The following is an 18,963-nucleotide window of genomic DNA, read 5'->3' as shown; positions in this document are numbered from 1 at the left end:
TTCAATTGGTTATAAAAACACGTAAACTCAGAAGATGTGGACTGTGACTGCACCATATATCTAGTCGGGAGTGGTACTGACTGAAAACAGATGATTTGGAGTGATTCGCGCGCCATATGTTGGTCATTCTAAGGACTTATTGAACTACCCTCGTACTTCTACGCGGTTTCGAGCGCTTATCAAGTTCTTGCATCCGTGACCTCTAGGGGAGGCAGCGTAGTCTATTATAGTTGAATTTCCCCTAGATTCTCATAATGAATCTGTTTGGTTCAAATTTGTGCATCTCAATTGAACATCGATTTTGGTGTACACTTTGGAGGAGAGCCGATTACTTTTTTTTACCCCGATTTTATACAGGCTAATAATACTGTAATAGTTATTTACCTACTGTAAAATTCTAAGTATGTTACTTATGTCCTTGTTTCGTGCCTATGCCGTTTCGTCCGTCATAAATGTCGAAATAACCGGAGTAAAAATTCTTCGACTTGAGTTCGACTTGGTTATGCCTTGAGATCGTCCACAAGAAATCGATGTCTGGCTGCGTTTTAAAACTGATTCCAACTGTCCAACTGAGTCCAACTGAGTCCAACTGAGCTTTCGTCTTACTTTTATGGCCACGGCATGTAAAACGGCGTTTACTTGTCTCAAGTCGAGGCTTGTCTTGGCTAAGACGACGTTTACTTTTCTCAAGTAAACCTGCCTCAATACGCCCTTACTATTTTTTCTGGTTAAATTAACAGAATTGAGATTGTTTTAATCAGAATTTCTGGTTAATTTGACCAGAATTCTGGTTACTCTAACCAAAAAAATAGTAGGGGAATATTTAACCAGAATTATGTTTAATTGAACTAGGCATTTTTTTGACTGTGGATCTGGACGAGTATAACCCTTTAAAATTTTCTTCAAAAAAATAAAAATTGTAACTTTCTAAAAAGATCTACTAAGCCTTTTGAAATACGTAAAAACAAACAACATTTTCGGTATTATCGTCAAACAATTATAATACAAATGAAAATCCGTAAATAGGTTATATATATATGTACACAAATATACAATATTGTTCATTCATTAACAAAGATTAGCTTTTATGACAGTCAGAATGATCCTCTTTGTTAGGATAGGTATACACTCGAAGTTATAAACCGCTCGTGTTGGAATCATAAAAATTTGACTCAAGAGATAGATTGATGTCTTCAAGACATAGAAACTTGTCTCCAAGACATAAATTGAAGTCTGGCTCCGTCTCAAAACTGAGACATGGTCAAGTCGAACTTTTCGACTTCAGCATGTCCTAATTAGGGGTAATTCAAGTCGAACTCAAGTCGAAGCATTTTTACTCGGGAAGCTATCAGTAATAAATCTTTTTATCATTTTTATTGTTTTTATTGTTGTGGCAGTATATTTACCTCCCACTTGACTTCCATTATCTATGATTATCGCACTAAGTCAGAAATCTCGCCATTACTCACAGTATGTACTCAGTGCTCGATACTTTAAAAATATGTAAGAAATATTTTTAAAAAATTATTTTTTTGTCGTAATTTAAATTGTGTCACTATTTTTACTGTTTCTAAAGCATATGTACCTTATATTGTACTTCCATGCTTAATAAAGAATTAACTTGTTCATCTCAGCATCGCTGACTGAGGTGAACCCGAGCGAGGCCGTTGTACCAAAGCATTAAAATACAATATAAGGTATTTCTGTACTCAATGCTGAACACTATTTCATACATAAATACATTTTAAACAGGTAACTATTTCATTGTCTTACATTTACGGTAAGTAAAAAATATCAACGAAATCATACCTTTTTCGACCCACTACAAGTTACCCGGTAATAAGCGTTGAATTCCGAAAAATTAAGAATTTGTATTCCTATGAATAAGCGATTTTTCCTCCGTCTAAAAATCCCCGAAAGTTCTAATTTATATTTAGTCATGTTTTAATAATTTATTCAAAAGTGTTAAAAAATTCACTTTAGAAATCTATTAAAATGTGTCAATTAAAATAATTTTAACTCTAGAGAGGCAGACTTAAATTGATTAAAATTAACATTTCAAAACTTATATTCCACATGACAGAATTAAAACAATGTATTACGCATATTTTGTGAACTTATTAGAAGGAATTAAAGGATCTCAAAAAATGAACACTTTTGGGGAATACAAGACAGCTTTGTGAGGTGTATATGTCAGTACAATTACAAGAAATTAAATATATTAAAAACGCGTTCTCTTTTAGGGGACAGGAAACTATGTGGCGGCCGCTTTGGAAATAGAAATAAATTTGTTTCTGAGATATGCTAATCTTACAATGACATTTTAGACAAATGGAAAATCGCGCATTCAAAAGAATAGAATAATCTTCACTTTATAACAGATGTTATGCTTTCACGATGATTCATTTTGATAAAAAGAGATAGTTCGGGTTTCACTCGTGTAAAAAATCTACGAATTATTTCTCGACGTTTCGTGAACATTGCAGTTCACATCTTCAGGGCTGACCTGAAACTGATGTATCAGGTCATGATGTTCTTAGGTATACTTTCTACGATGCCTGTGATTGGCCAGAGTGCCTCACCGTGGGGACTGGTCGAACATGATTGGCCAATCAAGTCTTTTTTTAAAAATCCGAGAGAATGGAAGCCAAATCGGATTGGTACTATATCCATTGTCCCTATTGATGTTATTAGGGTGTTTTAAGATTTCAATTGCTTCTCTATGCTTTCTTGAAAATTTGTTATGTGTTTTTGCAATGACTGTTGTTTCATCAAATAAAATGTTATGTTCTGTTTCGATATGATGTTCAGCTAGTGCTGATTGCGTGAAATGTTTTAGCCTGACTTTACTTTCATGTTCCTTTATACGTTGGCTCACCGCTCTCCCGGTTTCTACAATATAGACTTTGCCACAAGAACAAGGGTTATTTAGTAGTTGTCCTATTTTCGCAGGTGGTTTAAATATGGTTTGGATGTTGTGTTTGTTGAGAATTCTTCCTATTTGTTCCGTGACACCTTGGATGTAGGGTAGGGTGGTGGTCATTTTTCTCTTTCTTTCTTTCGTAGGTTGTGTTGACCTGCTTTTTTGAGTGTGTTTTCTTATTGCTTTATCAATTTGTTTCTTTGTGTAATCGTTCTGTATTAGGATTTTTTTAACGTTTTGTAATTCCTTTTGTAGTTTATCTTTGTCTGTTATGGAGACAGCTCTGTATACAAGGGAGTTGATGACCGATTGTTTTTGAGATGGGTGATGGTGGGAGGAGACATGTAAGTATCTGTTTGTATGCGTGGTTTTCTGTAAACTTATACCGCCGAGAAAGGCAATTTTCCCTATTTGATCTATTTCCATGGTGAACTGGATATTAGGATGCAATTGATTGATAAAATCGAAAAACTTATATAGTTCATCTCGTCCATATCGCCAGATGACAAATGTGTCATCATCGTAACGGAACAAGAATTCTAGTTTAAGTTTGTCTTGGTTGAAGATTCCAGTTTCTAGATGTTCCATAAAGACATTGGCTGTTACAGGTGAGATTGGGGATCCCATTGCTGCCGCTGAGATTAGTTCGTAGAATTGGTTATTGAACGAGAAGTAAGTTTTATTGAGACATTCTTCTATCAAAGGTACAAGCTAGGAAGGGAAGTTTGTAAAAGATTTAATTATATTAATTGTATCCGAGATTGGTACTTTCGTAAAAAGAGATACTATGTCGAAACTCACTATGATGTCTTGGGGTTGAATGAGAATCTGTTTTTTTTTGTTTTTTTTAATAAAGTCAAATGAGTTTTGGATGTGAGTGATGGAGTCTCCTGTAAAAGGATTTAGTTTTGCAACGAGGAAACTTGCTAGGTTGTAAGTTGGTGAGTCTATTGCGCTGACGATCGGTCTGAGTGGAATGTTTTCTTTGTGGATTTTTGGGAGCCCGTAAAGTTTTGAAGAGATGAGATTAGTAGGTATTAAGTTAGATATTGTTTGGCTGTCAAGTTTAGAGTCTTTGAGAAGAGTCTTTGTTTTACTGACTATTGTTTTTGTGGGGTCGTTTTCAAGTTTTTTGTATGTATCGTCAGTTAGAAGGTCCATGATTTTGTTGTTATAGTCTTCTTTATTCATTATTACTGTTGTGTTGCCTTTGTCTTCGGGTAATATTATAATATCTTTATTTTGATTGAGTTCTTTAATCGTGTGTTTTTCCTGTTTTGTTAAGTTTGAGGATGGAACTTGAGCTTGGCGTAAAATGTTCGCCGTCCTGCATCGTATGTCATTTGCTTTTTCGGGTGAAAGGGTATATATTGTGGATTCTAAATAGCTGATTATTTCTTCTTTAGGTATTTTCGATGGATCTACAGCAAAATTATGTCCTTTAGATAAGGCTGAAATCATTTCATTGTTGATAGGGTGGTCAGAGATGTTTTTTACTGTATTTGTTAGTTTAGTTTGCTTTGCTGGAAGTAATTTGTCAATTTTTGTTTTTCGTTGGAGAGCTCTTTAATCCGTTGGGATTGGTCAAACGATATGCGGTCTAATGTGGACCAAATGTCAATCTGAGGGTATTTGATAGGAAAAGGTGAAGCTTTAATAGTTTTTTTGAGGTAGTGTGCAAAAGAAATTTGTTATGCTGTATTCTTTCTTTAACGAGAAGCAAACTTGTATTAAGCAGAATCGATTTGGATTTAGATGTTCCCAAATTATTTTTCAGTTGTAAGAATTTTGGGACTATTTTGTTGTCTCAGCACCGTTTCAAAAAAGCTAAGGATGTTAGTGGCTTACCTTGAGAAGTCTTGAGCTTACTAAAGGTGTTGGTTTTAGTAAGAATACTCTCCCCGTAGAGTTTCTTGATAATAAATTTTATGCTTTCACGATGATTCATTTTGATAAAAAGAGATATTTCGGGTTTCACTCGTGTAAAAACTACGAATTGTTTGTCGACGTTTTGTGAACATTGCAGTTCACATCTTCAGTACTCCAACTACATCTTTTACTGCCACTTTTACGCTGAAATCTAAAAATATTAATTTTTCTCTATTTAACGCTTATTACCGGGTAAATATCTGACGTGATTTCACCTAATCTATTTTCAAAATTTTGATTTTTGATTAATTTTTTTTGGGAACTAACGACTTGTTTCGGTTTATTGATGGACTATGGTCACCTAATCGAAAGAAAGCATGTAAAAATGTAAATATCCTTTTCAATTCTAAGGCATATCCAATATGGGATTTTCAGACGAATGGCTCAATCCATCGAAAAACCGATTCGAAAGTAGTATTGATTGTCGGTTTTTTGATATTAGATTGGTTGGTCGAGCGAAAAAAATAAACTGATCCGAAAATGAACATAAGTCGAATGAAAAATACCATATGGTACTTTTACACCGTATTAAGTAGGTAATGCGTTTTTTATTTTTATTTATATTTTTTGGGAAAACGGTTTATTGAAGGGGTCTCGATTATCAATACAATTTGTCTAGAAATGACACCCGTGTGTCCCGGATATATTTCTCAAAAAAGTTCCAAAAATCGTGTTTGCGCAGACTAACCCGCCCCATGGCATTTTAGAGCAAAATGTTGAACACCAAAGTTAAACTAGAGAAAATTCTGAAAAAGTTGAAGGTAACAAAAACCTCCCATCCTCAGTAGGTGCAGAGTTATAGTACTTTAAAGAATCAGGATTTTTTTTTAAAGAGATGAAAAATTCCCTAATTCTATAGTTTGGATATGTACTTTGGAATCTGTTAATTTTACAAAAAAAAATCAACATTTCAATTAAAATAGATGGAATTTCGAGTAATTATAAAAAAATTCAATAAACTAGACCCAATAGATCAGAAGTTATGGCCTCATAAAGTTGACCACTTTTGATCTATTTTTCACGCCACATTACTTGTGTATTTTTTAAAATTTAATTTTGACAATAATTGATAGAGTGAAGCGTATTATTTAAACAATTGTTGAAGAGTTATTTGTTTTTCAACACATAAGTAAAGAAAAGTGAACTTGTAATGAACTACAAATTGTCATAATACTACCGAAATGCTCAATATTACGTCGCAACATATTTTTCAGTGCATACCAAGCCTTCCGAAAGGAAAAGTTTAAAGTTGCATGGTCATAACTCGTGACCTATATAAGTTAAGACAGTTTATTTTTTTATTTTACGCAGAATTTAGTCCTCTTTCATATATTTTGTTACCGTTTTTCAGCAGGATGTGTAAGAAACGAGAAATTAGAAAAAACTTTTTTGACTAGAAATAGCAAAAAAATTAATTTTTTTGAAGAGTCATACCTCTGGGTCTATGAAGACCAGAAGATTATATTTTGTTATATTTAGGCATCATTTCCTGCCCTACAACTGTTTTTCTTGTGCCACTTACGTAGCATCACCGAGAAGCAAAGTATTAAAAAAAAAAAACGGTTCACGATTAATTTTCTCTGAAAAGTAGATCAAAAGTGGTCAAATTTGTGAGGCCATAACTTATGACCTATTGGGACTAGATCATTGCATTTATCTTAGAATTACTCGAAATTGCGTCTACTTTAATTGTAGTATTGAACATTTTTTTGTAAAATTCCATAGTTTCCATAGGAATGCATTGGGGCGGGTCGGTCTACGAAAACACGATTTTTTGAAAAATGTTCAAAAAACAAAAATCAGAACCCCTTAATTAACCGTTTCAGCAAAAAACACGCATTACCTACTTAGTACGATAAAAATACCTTTTTTCGTACGTACGAGATGCCTGGACTATATTTGACAGGACAAAATGTACACGTCTAATATTAATTCTAATGCAGTGAAACTCTGATACTGGAACGATTTTGGGGCCGATCTTGGTGGGTAATTACCCAGATTGAGGGCCGTTTCGTAGAAAACGTTTTTATTTGTTCACGACTGAGTGTTCGCCGCTCAACCCGCACAGCTTCTTTTACTCCCACTTGCGGCGCAGCGTCAATTCTCAGAAAAATTCGCTATAATACTTTTTAGTGAGGATTATTATAAATCAAGACAAATTTACTTTGAATCTTAGTTCTTTAAGAGGTGGTTGAGCATATGGGATTCCCGAAAATAAGAGGTATTGTCCACCATCAATATTTGGTTGTACAGAGCCTCTTAAATTTCCTTGTTTCACTTGCACTATTGGAGAACCGACAAAATTTTCACTCAAGAGCTGGCTGTCTGAAATTTCGCTGATATCCATCGATTGAGATTGAGTAAAAAAGAGGCCGAAACAGAAAAATAGTTCACAAATAAAACTAAAGAACTGAGAACTCATGATGTTATTTCCTGGGCAAAGATTTTCTTGAAAGACACACACAATAGTTGCATTTTTATTTCACTAATTTTAATTTAGAGAAATATTCATATTAACACACGCTTTATTAGATTACCAATATAAAATGGAGAAACCTGTCTCCATGTGAGTCGAACATTAACTAAACAGGAAAGTCTGCCAGACAATGCACACTCTAACTCATGCGTCCTTGCAGCAGATGTTGCTATTCATCGGAGCTCGGAATTCATTCGCAAAATGCAAACATGCAAAAAGCATAAGGTAAACCGACTATTAAGGGATCATCTTTAAAAGTATGTCTGATACTAGAACAATAATAAATGACGTCGAGTATCTGTTTTATTCCATAAATCATAAAAGTAAAATTTTCTAGTGTTTTTGAAGTTCTTACGAATTTATTACCGCACTATTTATTTTTATTTTAAGAAGTTATTCATTTAGTAAAAAATACTAAAAATAATCCTCAAAATCTGTGAATAAACCACTGCAAAATTCACCTTTTTTTACTTCAAAACTTTCCGCATAACTTTTATAGTCTTTCTTTAATGAAATTTTCTACATTAATAGCAAAATTAATCTTTTCCACATTTCTAATACGTTTAAAAATAAAATTTATAACCTTTTTTTAGCGATTTTATTCAATAAGTTATCAATATTTTAATTTTCCGCATTTAGACAAATTTTTGAGGAAGTTGCCTGAACTGCGACGTGAAAATTTTCATTAGACTACGTGATCAAACTAGTCCCAGGGTATGAGCAATTTTTTTGTGTTCACTGTGTCCACACGGATTAAGATATCGTGTTTAAAATTTTACAGATTAAATAAAAAGCACTAAAGAACGTTTGCACAATCAATATGTTTATAGTCTAAAAGAAAGTTTATTTATAAATCGATTAAATAGGATTTTACCTGTCGAGTTACAGCACTTTGCAGATAATTTTTGTTTGATGCATTTCGGATTTTTTGTTTTGCGTAAATTGAGCACTATCACCAATTTTGGACTAAATCGTCTAAACCTTAAAGAAAATTAATGTGAGCAATAAAGTTTACACATTCATTGCAAATCAACAAATAAGTATCTGCGTACACGTAACCTATAATTATTTTTGGAGCATTTTGAGCAATTTCTAGCGGAGGGTAAAAGAAACTTTGAACGTCGATAAATTCGAGATCACGTGACTAAGTTCATTCATAAAATTTTTGTATGGAGAATGAAACGATTTTCATATTTCCGTCCTCACTACCTCCACGCGGATTGAGATTTCGTGTTCAGGATTTAGGAAGTTATACCGAAAGGACTAAGGAACGTTTGTATATCACAAAATGTTTATAATTACGAAGAAAGTTTTCTAGTGAAATACTATAAGAATAGTAAAAAAACTTTTAACGTCGATAAAGTAGATACCTCGATTTTAAAAAATCGAGGAACATCTTAGAATTAAATAGTCGAAAATCCGTCCAAGTCCCATATTGAGAAACGTTCAACTTCAGAAAGTAATTAAAATTTTCTAATGGTTATATATTCTTGTGGATCTTTTGTACTCGTACGTTTTCTCCGCTGGAAATCGCTAAAAATGCTCCAAAAATAATGCTAGGTTAGGTGTGCGCAGATACTTATTTGTTTATTTGCAATGAATTAGCAAATTTTATTGCTTACATTAATTTTCTTTAAGGTTTAGACGATCCAAAATTGGTGTTCATGTTCAATATACGCGAAACAAAAAATCCGAAATGCATCAAACAAAAAATTATGTGGAAAGCGCTGTAACTCGAATGGTAATATCCTATTTCATCGATTTATAAAAAAACTTGCTTTAAAACTATAAACATATTGACATATACAAACGTTTTTTTGTGCTTTTTATTTAATCTGTAAAATTTTAAACACGATATCTCAATCCGTGTGGACACAGTGAACACCAAAGAAATGCTCGTAATCAGGGACTATTTTGGTCACGTGGTCACGAAGAGCATGCCCTTAAATATTTTTAAAAATATCATTAACTTAAGCTAAAGGTGACTTCAAGCGCATTCATAATCGCTCAAGTGGATTTTGCTGTTTTTTTTTTTTTTTTTTTTTTTTTTTTTTTTTTTTTTTTTTTTTTGTAAATGTACTGTAAATGTACTTTTTAGAGGCTCCTTTCGGTTCTTTCAGACCGCCAGGGATAAGACGATCACTTTTGCCGTGTTTTTAATGAAATTTCGCAGTATTGTGTTAGTGGCATATTAAAAATATTGGTTAGAAGCTCCACGCTTGCGTTTCAATTGAGTAGTTACTCTATAAAAGTTGTTCAAAGTACTTTATTGCAGCCTCCAATTCTAACCTTAAATTTTGCAGACTGCTTAGTTAAGCAATGTAATAGTAATAAATTAAATTTTTTAATTAAAATTAGTAAGTAGCATTAAAATGTAATATTATATATTAATATTACATACTATAAATGTTAATAAGATTCATATTATCAAATCACTTAAAAATTAAACTGTTTGGTTGTAAATTAACTTTTTTGTTGAAAATTTATATTTTTGAGTTAGAAATGTAACAGTTTTGAAGAAAAATCGTCTTTTTGGCATGAAAATTTATTCCTTTTGGTTGAAAAGTCTACTATGATATTTTTGATTTGGAATTTATATTATTAAATTAATGTATAGATTGGAAAAAGTGTTCACACAATTTTAATTATTTTTTGATCAACAATTTTATTATTTATTTGGAAATTTAATCACTAAACACAACGACATAGGCGGCATACGTTTCGTATAATGAATTCCAGGAATGTATTGTAAAGTTTCCTTGAAAAAATTACTTTATCTATTAGAAAATTGTACGTACTTTTACATAAAAATTAATAATTGAAATATATGGATGGTTTATTATTATTATAATGAAGTATTACTCAGTAGTTATAATATTGCTACATTGTGGGGCGTTCCATTGAAATAAAAAAGTAAGCCATCGGTTTCCTTTTTTCATATTGTACATAGTTTGGAATACTATATAATGTGAATGGAGAGTTTTGAAATTTTTAAGTATTTCGTCAGATATTTTCAATTAAAAATACGAGTTTTGAAAATTGGACAATTTTTATATTGTTTATGAAAAAAATTTGTGAATGATTTTCTTCTGACACTAAAACTGACGCGAAATTAAAAACAAAATAAATATAATGTTTCATTTGTCCTTAAATTAATCACAAACTATAAACAAAAAAATTTTGGTATTTTTGAAAACAAAATTCTCAAAGCTTTCAGCCGCGAAAAAACAAGATATTCTCGAAAATTCAAGTCTCTGATTTTGTACAAACCGTTTGCAATTTTGTCAAAATGGAAATAGATGTTCAAAAAATTAAAAAAGTTGCATGTATGAAAAAAAATGTTACGTAAAGTTTTCATTCAAAAAATATAATACTCTGTTTTTTGAATGACCCACATATTTTTGGTGACCAAAGGATTGAAATTTTTTTCAAAATTATCAGAACAATTATATTTTTCTACTTTATGGCTAATTTAAGGACACTTAAATCATTATATTTATTTATTGTATTTTCAATTTCGTGGTTTTCCTTGCGTTGGAAAACAATAAAAATTTGGTCGTTAAATACACAGTATAAAAATTTATATTTCGATTAATTTTATTTAATTTTAAAATGTTCTGTCCACATTTGTATAGAAGTATTTTTCACCTATGATCAATAATGACATGGATAATGTTTAAAATATGGTTCAATTCTTAGAATCACAAAATTTAAAATCCTAATTTTCAATTAACAATATCTGCCAAAATATTAAAATGTAAAAACCCTCCAAACACATTATTTTGTATACCAAACAGTAATAATATAAAAATGAAAAGAAATTGAAGGCCATCTTATTCTTTTTAATTATCCTTGTCAAATAAGAAAGATTTGATGCAATTTGACATAATTCTAATAAGAAGAACATAAAAACGCCTTCTTTTGCATGTTTGATGATTTTTAATAAAATAATGGTAATTATAAAAGACTTCAATAAATAATTTTATTATTGCTTTCTGTATTCTCATAATTAATGCGCACAATTGATCTGTATTTTTGTTACGATAAACTTTTTTAAATCAGTTAAATTTATTTCTTAAAAGAAATGATAGTTTCAGCCACCAAAAATTTAAAATGTAATTAGATCTTATTCTTGCTCGGCCTAATTAGTCTATACCTGGTAATTTCGTAACCTTAAATAGCACGTAACTGACCTCATTTGCAATGACTAATGGAATTAAAAATAAGTCTTCGTTTAAACTCGAGTCAACAAAGTAAGTAACTTTTCAACAGTAATTAAGTTTTTCCAGTTAAAATATTAGTATAATTTTTAATTTCACACTGTAAATTAAATTTTCATTAGTACCGCAGCTCACTAGTAGCTCACCAAATGTATTTAAAAAATGGTTATCTTTTAAATCTCATAATCTCCCTATTATAATAATTATTAAATATTTTATAACAAATGGTAGTATATCTAAAAAATAATTCTTACTTCACAAATTTTTACATGCCAACAATGCGTTTAGCAAAAAGTAACTTTCAATTAAATAATGTCATGTATCAATTGGTTTATGCTAAAATTACCAAAAATTCTTTCTCTAATTACAACTTTCAAAATTTAACGTGTTCCACTATTGAGCCTAAAAAATAATATTGTTGTTTCTCACTGAGGAAAGTATAAATATAGATTACAGAGTACAGATGTACTCACGGCGTTTTTAAGAAGTAGAGAGGGAATAGGGAATTCCACATTTCATGACAAATCATGCGTTGCTGGTTAGGTTAGTAACAGTTAGTAATATCAGTTTAGCGGCTGTAAACCAAAGTTCGTGTGCTGTGAAGTATTTAAACATTGTTTAATTTTTTAATTAATCTGCATTCAATTCATATATACTATAATATAGTAGTGAATAAATTTAAATGTCCGTAATACTAAGTACAGTGCTGCCCGTGATAATAATATTTATATTTTAAAAGAGTTCACGTGATATCTATCAACAGAAACATATGGCGAGAGACGAGGAAGTGTTATCAGAGGTGCTGCGTAGTGAAAGAGGCATTTCGTTCCTTGAAAATATTTCACTTTTTCAATTTGTGATACTTTTTTTTCACTTAACTGCTCTTTTCTCCATTGGGAAGAATATTATCAGGATACCGAAAAATGGAACGAATTACTATCTCCTGAGTTTGACACTTGGAGTAATTGTATTAAACACAGGTAAAGTGGTGTTTTATAAAGTATGCTTCATTTAAGTATGTTCGAAAGTTACTACTATATCTACATGAGAAAAAAAAACTTGGGAAATGTTTATACTTTTAATAAAAATATTGTCAAAAATCGTTCTTTTTCTTAAAAATATAAGAGCCATGGAATTTTTTTTCGTTCAAATTATTTTGTTTTTTTAAACTCAAATTAATGTAAAGTATCTCATTGAAACATCAGAAACATATTAGAAGGCAAATAAAAGGCTTGGAAATGAAGAATTACCATTTGTTCAACTTTTCAAAACTAAAAAAAATTATTTTGTCTTATTGTCATTAGAAAAATAATACAGTGGAAACTATTAGATGAATTTGAAAGAAAAAAAAAGTATTTTTATATTGTGAAAAAATCGGTTTAAAATTGCAGGATGCTGAAAAACTAATTATGCGATTCAATTAGCTAAAATAATTACAAAATTTCTATGTGTTTCATAATTTTTTTACAGAATCAATTGATAATGTACTATAAATAAACCATAGGGTTATCCATTATTTTTTTTTATGTGCACGTATTCATTCTAGAATCACCAGTAACATGATTATCACTAAGAAAAGGCTTTTTTCGAATTCTTATTTAAAAGAAAAGAATCTATACCTCACATGCTTTTAATACAGTCCACTATCTCAATAGTGCCGGGATCGGGCTTGTAGGGGAATAACTTTTCAAAAATTTTCAACTTTAATTGTTTAGGAAAGATTTTAAAAGTCCGCCATTTTGATGTATCTTATCACATGTTAATTATCCTAGTTCACACGATAGCTACTTTTCTATATTTGACAAATTTTACAACTTTTTTTATTCTTATTAAAGTTTAAAAAAATTGCTGTATTACCTTTAAACCTCTTCTTTTATCTAATAACAGCCTGATATTAATATATTAATTTTATTATGAGAAAAAAATGTTTGAAAAAAGTTATTGAAGATAACAGACTGGCCCCTTGAAAGTTTATCTTTTTTAGTTGAAACTTCGACTTTTGGTTCAGAATTATTGAATTTTATTCAAAAATTCGTTCTTTTACGGTAGAAAATTTGACTTTTTGTTTGAAAATTAATCTTTTTCGGTTCAAAGTGTAACTGTTTGGTTGAGAATTCTTGAATTTTTTTTTAAATTCGTTTTCTTTTCGGATAAAATTAAACAACTAGGTTTTAAAGTTTAACTACTATCTTGAAAACTAAGAAAAAAATCCCCAATCACCCTCGAAATGATTAGACTTATAGCGAAGAGGAAAATATCATTTACTGTATGTAAATATGTACGAGACAAGATTTCAGGGCCTAATATAAATATAAATACCCTTTTTACCTGAATGTTTAATTTATACTTAAAGAAAGATTATAAAAAAATGGTTTTTCAAACAAGAAGAATAATTTACTACAAAAGACGATGAATTCTCAACTAAATAAATAAATATTTAACCATAAGTGGACTAGTTAAACTTTTAAATAACAAATGAAATTTTTAACGAAATAGTTCGATTTTCAACGAAAGAAATAAATTTTCAAGAAAAAAGATTAGTTTGTACCCAAAAATAGAATAGTTAAATTTTCAGCTCAAAAAATTAATTTTGATTGATAAAAAAAACAATGGAATCTACAACAAAATAGTGACATGTTCAACAAAGAAATAAATTTACGCATAAAAGACTAATATTCTTTAAAAAAAAGGAATTTTTACTTGAAAAAAAAATTAATTTTTAAAACCAAAAATGGCATAGTTATATTATCATTTGCAAAAGTTATTTGTAATCAAATTCACGTCAGTTTTTCAACAAATAAATTCAATTTTAATTAAAGAAATGAATTTTAACCAAAAAAGACAAATTAAAAAAAATAGAATAGTTCAATATTAATTAAAAATTAATTTTTAACAAAATCAAAACTGAAGAATTTTTAACAAAATTGGCAAAGATGAAACCATTTTCTAGCAAGAAGAAGAATGTTTTACCGAAGACGACGAATTACAAAAAAATATATGAATTTTGAACCAGATAGTTGAATTAGTCAACTGAAATAGATATAAATTCCAGACAGACATGTTATAGTTCATTAATTATTTTTAACAAAAACATCGAATTTCTAGCAAAAATATAAATTTTCAAATAAGAAGAAAAAATTTCTACAAAAAAGGCGAATTTTCAACTAAAAAAAGACACTTTCTAACTTAAAATTTCAGTTTCTACTTAAGTTTTCAGTTGAAAAAATTAATTTCTACAAAAAAACAAAAAGAATTTTCAAACAAAGATATGAATTTTCAACTAAAAACGCTCAATTTTCAGGTGAACACAAAAGGAAATTCCAATAAAATTTTAAAAAATTCAAAATTTTGAAAAAAATAGAATAGTTAAACTGCCGGATAAAAAATTGAGTTTTTTTGAAGAAAATAGTTCAATTTTTAACCAAAAATGAACTTACTAACATAAAGAATAATGCTCTTTCAAAAAAGACGAATCTTCAACAAAATACGTGAATGTTCAAAAACATAGTTGAATTTTTAGCTAAAAAATCTGCCCACTGCACGCGCGGCTTGCTTCTCTCGCATCATTGAGCGCGTCCAGAACGTGGGTCTAATGAATCTTGCGTTTCGCGCTCAATAATGGGTTACCTCGCGCTTCGCGCTCGGATATTTATTCTTTGCATTTGGAATTCATGAATAAAGCTTTAATTAAAATATCTCTTTTAGATCGCTGTATTTGTATGCGTCTTCATATGCTGAATTTTCTACTTAATTAAGTATAGTTGAAGATTAAGTTTCTCAGAGCTCTGTAGGATTTGAGGTACACATTCTCATCGGGACACTCGCGCCGCGCTCTCGAATTTCGACAGACATTTGTAAACAGGTTTTGTTCAATCTTTTTTTTTCGTATCTTTGATCCTGTTTCTACAAATTTTTTATTTTTTTTTTATTTTCAATTTTACTTTTCACGAATAAAACAAAAAGTACGCGTCCAATCAAGAAGTAATCATTAACGAATTTGTAGATCCTTTTTGGGATCACAATTTATGTTGACTCATCTTTGATCGTGTTCTGCATAGTTTGACCACAAAATGGAATTTTTTATTTTTCATTAATTTTTGTGCGTTTAAAATTAGAATTTTCGATTTTCAAAAAAAAATCTCAAAATTTTTTATGATAAACTTGCGGGGTTTTCAAAAATCAATGTTTCACTTTTCTTGAATTTTTTCATATCGTCCATTGTTTGGCTTGATATTTTGATTTTCGATTGATTAAACAAATTTTGTAAATGTGATAACTCTGAGAATATTCTTTTTATCGACAAAATCATCAAGGTAAATTGTTCGTCTTTTTTAAATAATATAAATATCCGCACATAGAATTTTCAAATTGCTGTTTAGCGAACTCCTCCTTTCTTTTAGGACCCAAACAAAATGTGCAAAGATTAACATCAAAATTATAAATACATTTACCTGTCAAAAAACCTAACATCAAATATAAATATAAAATAAAAAAGTATATAGTTTATAGACTGTGGATTTTAAAAAAAGTTGCCCAGGGGTATACAAAAATGTATTAAATTTTTGGTTATTTGAAAAGTGTCAAATTGGGGAATTATTTCATTTTACACATATTGAAAGTGACGGTGCAGATTTTCTTAAATTTGGCATTTTTCGATAATCAGGAATTTAATTTGAAATTTTTTTATATTCCCTGTGTGATATGTTTTTAAATATATAATTCGAAAATGGTGAACTGTTTTAATTTTATATTAAAATTCACAGTAAGGGTTAACAGGCGTGATACAGGGGCAGCATTTTTAAAATTGGCCACTTTCCCGACGATCCCAAATACACTGTAAAATTTTTATTCACAGCCTTTAAATTGGTTGCAAATTTAAAGTGAAACCCTTTTATATCTTCCGGCTAATTTGTTTTGGTATCCGAAGTCAAAAAGAATACAGTTTTTTTATTCTTAAAGAAAAGAAAAATGTTTTGAAATATTTATTATTGCGATTTCATTGTTTTTATCGTAAAATTAATTCGCATGAATTAATATAAAAATTGATTTTGTGAACATAATCTTTTATCGTCATATACCAGCAACAAAATGCATATAATTTCCTCTTACTTGCCGTCTGAATCATTTGTCAGAATATCAGGCATATATGGATTCCAATAATTTTCTTTATTTGTTCTTAGAAAAAGCGTGCGCTAAGAGTTTCGTCAGAAAATATTGCAAAATTAAGCCTTGTTGACACTCACAGGCACAATAGATAAGCAATAAGTCAATATGAAAAATTTGTTTTTGATATAAGTTTCATTGGGCTTTCCCATATAACGTTTCTTATAAACACATGACACTGATTCAGTGTCTCCGGAAGGTGGGATTTTTCGACACCCAACACTAATATTTTGCTAAAACTTCTTTTTTTCGGTTAATAATAATAAAACAAAAATGTAAAGATTATACTTTTGTTTGATAATTATCTGAAAATACGAAGTTTTAACCAAATATGAAAACTTTCAACAACAAGGAAATAAATTTTCAACAAAACAGTTTTTTTGCAACAATGGAAAAGTTATAATTTCAGTTTAAAAAATCAATTTTCAACCAAACAAGATTTTTAAGATAAAAAAGAAAAAAATTACAACAAATTTTCTGAATTTTAATCAGAAAAGTTAATTTTGAAGCAAATTAAAAAAATGTTCAACCAAGAAAGAGGCATTCTCAATCAAAAAATAGAATACTAGACGTTTTAAACTATAAACGACAGAATTCAACCAAAAATAGTTGGACTTTCTTATTTGTTTCAGTTAATAATTCAGTTCGCATTTAAGGGGAACAACGAGAACATTTTTTAAAAATGAACATTAAATGTTGTCAACTGGTGAAGAGAAATAGTTTTTTGTCGATAAATTGATGAATGATAATTGAAATTTTTGTATTGGAAAATGCGTTCGTGTTTGCTTGAAAAATTTTCGTTTTTAGTTGAAAATTCATTTTCTTTGGTAGAAAATCATTCTTCTTTTTTTCAGATTAAAATTTGTCTTTTTGGTCAGAAAATTTTGTTCTTGTTTAAAAATTAATATTTTTCGTAAAAATTTATTATTTTTGTTTACAAAAATGCAAATATTTTCTTAAAATATATTTTGTTTAAAATTATTTTTTTGAGCTAAAACTTAAACTATACCATTTTTGGTTCAAAAATATCTCCTTTAGTTAACAAATTCAAGTATCTGGTTAAAAATTCAGATAAAGTTCCGAATAGCTGAATTCTCTGATGTTCTTCAAACTTCGTGCAATTAAGTGTTTTGATGCGCTGATTACGAATATGATATTTAAAATTGGCGAAAAGGCGATTTTCTTGGTAAAACCATGAAAAAACCATAAAAATCATAGTTTTTTTTGCGTTTATCTAAGCCAACATGCCAAATCCTTTAAACAAAAGTTATAGATATCATGAAGATACATATTTTTTGTACCATACATTTTTTGTTAAGAGCGATAATTTTCTCGAAAATTAGTGGTAAGGGATTTCTATTTTAAAAAACCCATAAAAATCATCGCTTTTTGCGTTCTTCTAATCCAATAAACCAAATTTTGCAAAATATTTGCAATAAAAGATGTAGATCTCATTGGGATACACTTTTTTGTTTTAAACGTTTTTTTTTAGGAGTGATATTTTTGAGAAAACTAGTGATGCATCTGATGAAATTTAACAGCTTTCAATGCAATAAGCGACAGGTCTTTCTCCACTGTCCGTGCTCATAGTACTTACAGGCGTGTGTTTCTTGCGTGCATTCATTATTTTAGAGGTTTCCTTTTCCCGAGTCCTAATCAAGATGGATGAAACATATAATATTTTCAGTCTAAGTATGATTCTCCAAAAAAGAGAAAAAACACTGCAATGGTTGCGACAAATCGAACTCATTCCAACTGAACGATTTTGCTCAACCCTACTGAAAATTCCTATATAGGTTCCTATATAGGATCCTATATAGGAAGCTACATAGGATCCTATATAGGATTCTACATAGGATGCTATATGTTTCACCTGCAGGTGCCACCTATAGGAAAGGACATAGGATCATACAGTCTGTCAAGTTAAAGCGTGGGTGGCTTTACTCGCAGTCGGTAAGGTGTATCGACATGATTTTGGTGTCAAAATATTAAGAAGAGCTCCCTCTTTCATGCTTTTTGATTTAACATTCAGTTTGCTTTCAATTCTCATCTTGTTATGTAGGTGAATAGGTGCAATCTCCCAAACCCATGTTTCGAGAAACAACCCAAGAGATGCACTTTTACCGGATTTTTTACAGTCCGCTGCACTGATCTTGAGGTTGAATGTGCCCAGGCATGTGATGACGTCACGTAACCCCAAACAGAAGCCTCGTCGGTGAATATTACCTCGTCCCAATCTCGATCAACATTTT

General features: G+C 30.1%; 2 protein-coding genes across 5 annotated transcripts in view; one reads left to right on the top strand and one right to left on the bottom strand.

The window, feature by feature from the left end:
- LOC117173273 (esterase FE4-like) overlaps window positions 1-7,442 on the bottom strand; it is a 25,342-nt gene extending 17,900 nt beyond the window's left edge. The window contains exon 1 of one of the 4 annotated variants that reach the window (XM_033361760.1): window positions 7,390-7,442. In XM_033361760.1, the coding sequence (XP_033217651.1) occupies window positions 7,390-7,431 (42 nt within the window). In that variant the 5' untranslated portion in view covers window positions 7,432-7,442. Of the gene's footprint in view, window positions 1-6,733; window positions 6,754-7,016 lie in introns of those variants that run through there. The other 3 variants (XM_033361767.1, XM_033361751.1, XM_033361780.1) reach the window with 3 other exon arrangements.
- Window positions 7,443-12,093: 4,651 nt separating this feature from the next.
- LOC117173648 overlaps window positions 12,094-18,963 on the top strand; it is a 14,518-nt gene continuing 7,648 nt past the window's right edge. Inside the window, exon 1 of the mRNA XM_033362290.1 lies at window positions 12,094-12,528. Within this exon, the coding sequence (XP_033218181.1) occupies window positions 12,318-12,528 (211 nt within the window). The 5' untranslated portion in view covers window positions 12,094-12,317. The remainder of the gene's footprint in view (window positions 12,529-18,963) is intronic.

Source organism: Belonocnema kinseyi, chromosome 1, assembly GCF_010883055.1.
Source record: "Belonocnema kinseyi isolate 2016_QV_RU_SX_M_011 chromosome 1, B_treatae_v1, whole genome shotgun sequence".
Taxonomy (NCBI): Eukaryota; Metazoa; Arthropoda; class Insecta; order Hymenoptera; family Cynipidae; genus Belonocnema; species Belonocnema kinseyi.
The sequence above is the reverse complement of the archived record's forward strand: the minus strand, read 5'-3'. Positions and strand labels throughout refer to the sequence as shown.